Below are 2,267 nucleotides of genomic sequence, written 5' to 3' on the forward strand. Positions count from 1 at the left end.
TCTCGACCAAGCCGCAGGGACAGAAGGAGGAAGGAGGGTGTCAGAAGCCCGCACTCGCCCAGTCTTACAGAAAACTAAAGACGGCCCCCTCCCCGCCGTTTGGCAGCGTCTGACCTGAGGGTGCTCCGCTCGAAAGTGGCACAGGCTGGCCCTCCACTTCAGGGTTCGGGCCGCACCCCTCACCATCCCCATGTCCAGACCACCGAGTCCCATCCCAAGTCCCCTCAAACTCAGTCTGCTCATTCAAAGTCCTGAGTGTCCCTGGGGGATCAGAGGGAGCTGGATTCTCTGGGAGCTCCGTCACTGGGCCTGACTCACTCACCTTTCCGTCTTTGAATGATCCTTTTTGCCAGCAGCCCCAGAAGCGCCAGGAGTATGAGACCCAGGATGGTGGGGATCAGGACGAAGACACCTTGGTCTTCCATCCCAGACGCAGCGCCCGGGCCCTGGTTGGAGGCTCTGAACAGGGGAGGAGCGGGGAGAGGAAGGAGAGGTAAGAAACGGAGGGGGACTTAAGGCAGCACCCCAAGGGCCAACTTTTGAAGGCAGTTCACAGGTTTGTCCCTTGGATAACAGAATTCTCACCCCACCCACCTCCCCCAACCCCACCCTTGTCACAAAAGGGCCTGTCTATGGAGTCAGGAAACCTGGATTAAATTTCAAGTTTAGCTTTTTCCTGGCTGTGTGATCTTGAATCAGTTTCCTAACTTCTCTGAGCCTCATTTCCCAGTAAATGGTTACAGTAAAACCTGTTTCACAGAACAGTTTAAGGATGAAATAAAATAGTGGCTATAAAGACCTTAATGTAGCTGACCCAAGCAGCAATCAACAAAGGTCAGTTCCACTTCCAGCTCTCTGCACCTCAGTTTCTTCACAAGATGATTGCAGATTTTAAATGAGTTAGTTTCTGATAACTATGGAAGACAGGATGGTGCTCCCTTTGCTAGAAGGTCTTCCCTCCATTTTCTCTACATGTTGAAATCTTGCTTTCCTTATCCATTACATAAGTCCTCATTTTCTTCTCCAGTCGGGGTAAACTAGAATCAACTGTTTCTCTGTGTCACCACTTCCTCTGTTCATACCAGTTACAACACTTATCACAGTCAAGACTAGTATTTGTAAAATAACACCTAGATATCATGTTTTTAAACTTTTCTACATCTTCAGGACATAGCACAATGCCTGGCATGTAGTGGGGATTTAAAAACATGTTGGTTGAGTTAATTGAATTCTTCTCCACTAGTAGGCTGTTATGATTTAATAGACTAGGAATCAGAAGTCCTGGTTCTGTTTGTAACCACTTTGCTCTCATGGGCTCAATTTCCTAATTGTAAGGCCCAAATGATGTCAGAAATGCCTTTCTTCGCTCACGTTTGCCTTTGCTTGTGTGTGTGCCTAACTGCTCAGTTGAGTCTGAGTCTTTGCAACCCTATGGACTCTTTGCAACCCTATGGACTGTAGCCTACCAGGCGCCTCTGTCCATGGGATTTTCTAGGCAAGAATACTGGAGCAGGTTCCCATTTTGTCCTCCAGGGGATCTTCCTGACTCAGGAATAGAACCTGCATCTCCTGTCTCCTACATTGGCTGGCCAATTCTTTAGCACTGAGCCACCTGGGAAGCCAGGTTAGTTTCTGGCTAAAACTAAACTAGCAAATAGCTTAGTTCTATTTGCTTTGGCAAAAAATTAATTCGCAGGTATTACATGAGTCTGAGTGAACTCCGGGAGTTGGTGATGGACAGGGAGGCCTGGCGAGCTGCGATTAAAGAGTCAGACTCGACTGAGCGACTGATCTGATCTGATCTGACTGGTTTTCTTTGGAATCTGTTCTAATGCTGCCTCCTAGTGGTCGATAGCAGCACTTTCCTGGGCTGCACCCCATCCATTAATTGAGAGCTGGCCAACAGAAATGTAGTCCGAGCCGGACAGGTAACTTAAAATTTCCTAGTAGCCACGTTGAAAGAGTAAAAGGAAACACACAAAAGTAATTTTTAAATTACTGATGGTTTAGTAGCTAATTTTATATTCATTTAGTTCTTCCCCGTCAAAACAGGAGCACTCTCTCAGAGCCATCTATGATAGCATGATTCTATGCTAGTTTAAAACTCAATCCAATTGTTGGGTTGTGGCCAATTACCTGTGCCTATTACTTCTGGGTTACCTTGGTGGATTTCTGTTCTTTTGGGCTCTTATTGGATACCCCCTAGGAAATTTGTTTTAGATGAGTGTTCAGTCCTGTTCTATCTATTTATAATAATTCTAGATGGG

At 46.5% G+C, this 2,267-nt stretch overlaps 1 protein-coding gene across 4 annotated transcripts in view; it reads right to left on the minus strand.

Annotated features, from left to right (window-relative positions):
* Positions 1 to 39: 39 nt before the first annotated feature.
* FAIM3 (Fas apoptotic inhibitory molecule 3) overlaps positions 40 to 2,267 on the minus strand; it is a 13,902-nt gene continuing 11,674 nt past the window's right edge. For 2 of the 4 annotated variants that reach the window (XM_010854210.1, XM_010854212.1), the window contains exon 5: positions 41 to 459. In XM_010854210.1, the coding sequence (XP_010852512.1) occupies positions 315 to 459 (145 nt within the window). In that variant the 3' untranslated portion in view covers positions 41 to 314. Of the gene's footprint in view, positions 460 to 2,267 lie in introns of all 4 variants that reach the window. The other 2 variants (XM_010854209.1, XM_010854211.1) reach the window with 2 other exon arrangements.

The sequence above is a fragment of the Bison bison genome, unplaced genomic scaffold (assembly GCF_000754665.1).
Source record: "Bison bison bison isolate TAMUID 2011002044 unplaced genomic scaffold, Bison_UMD1.0 scf7180017864338, whole genome shotgun sequence".
Classification (NCBI taxonomy): Eukaryota; Metazoa; Chordata; class Mammalia; order Artiodactyla; family Bovidae; genus Bison; species Bison bison.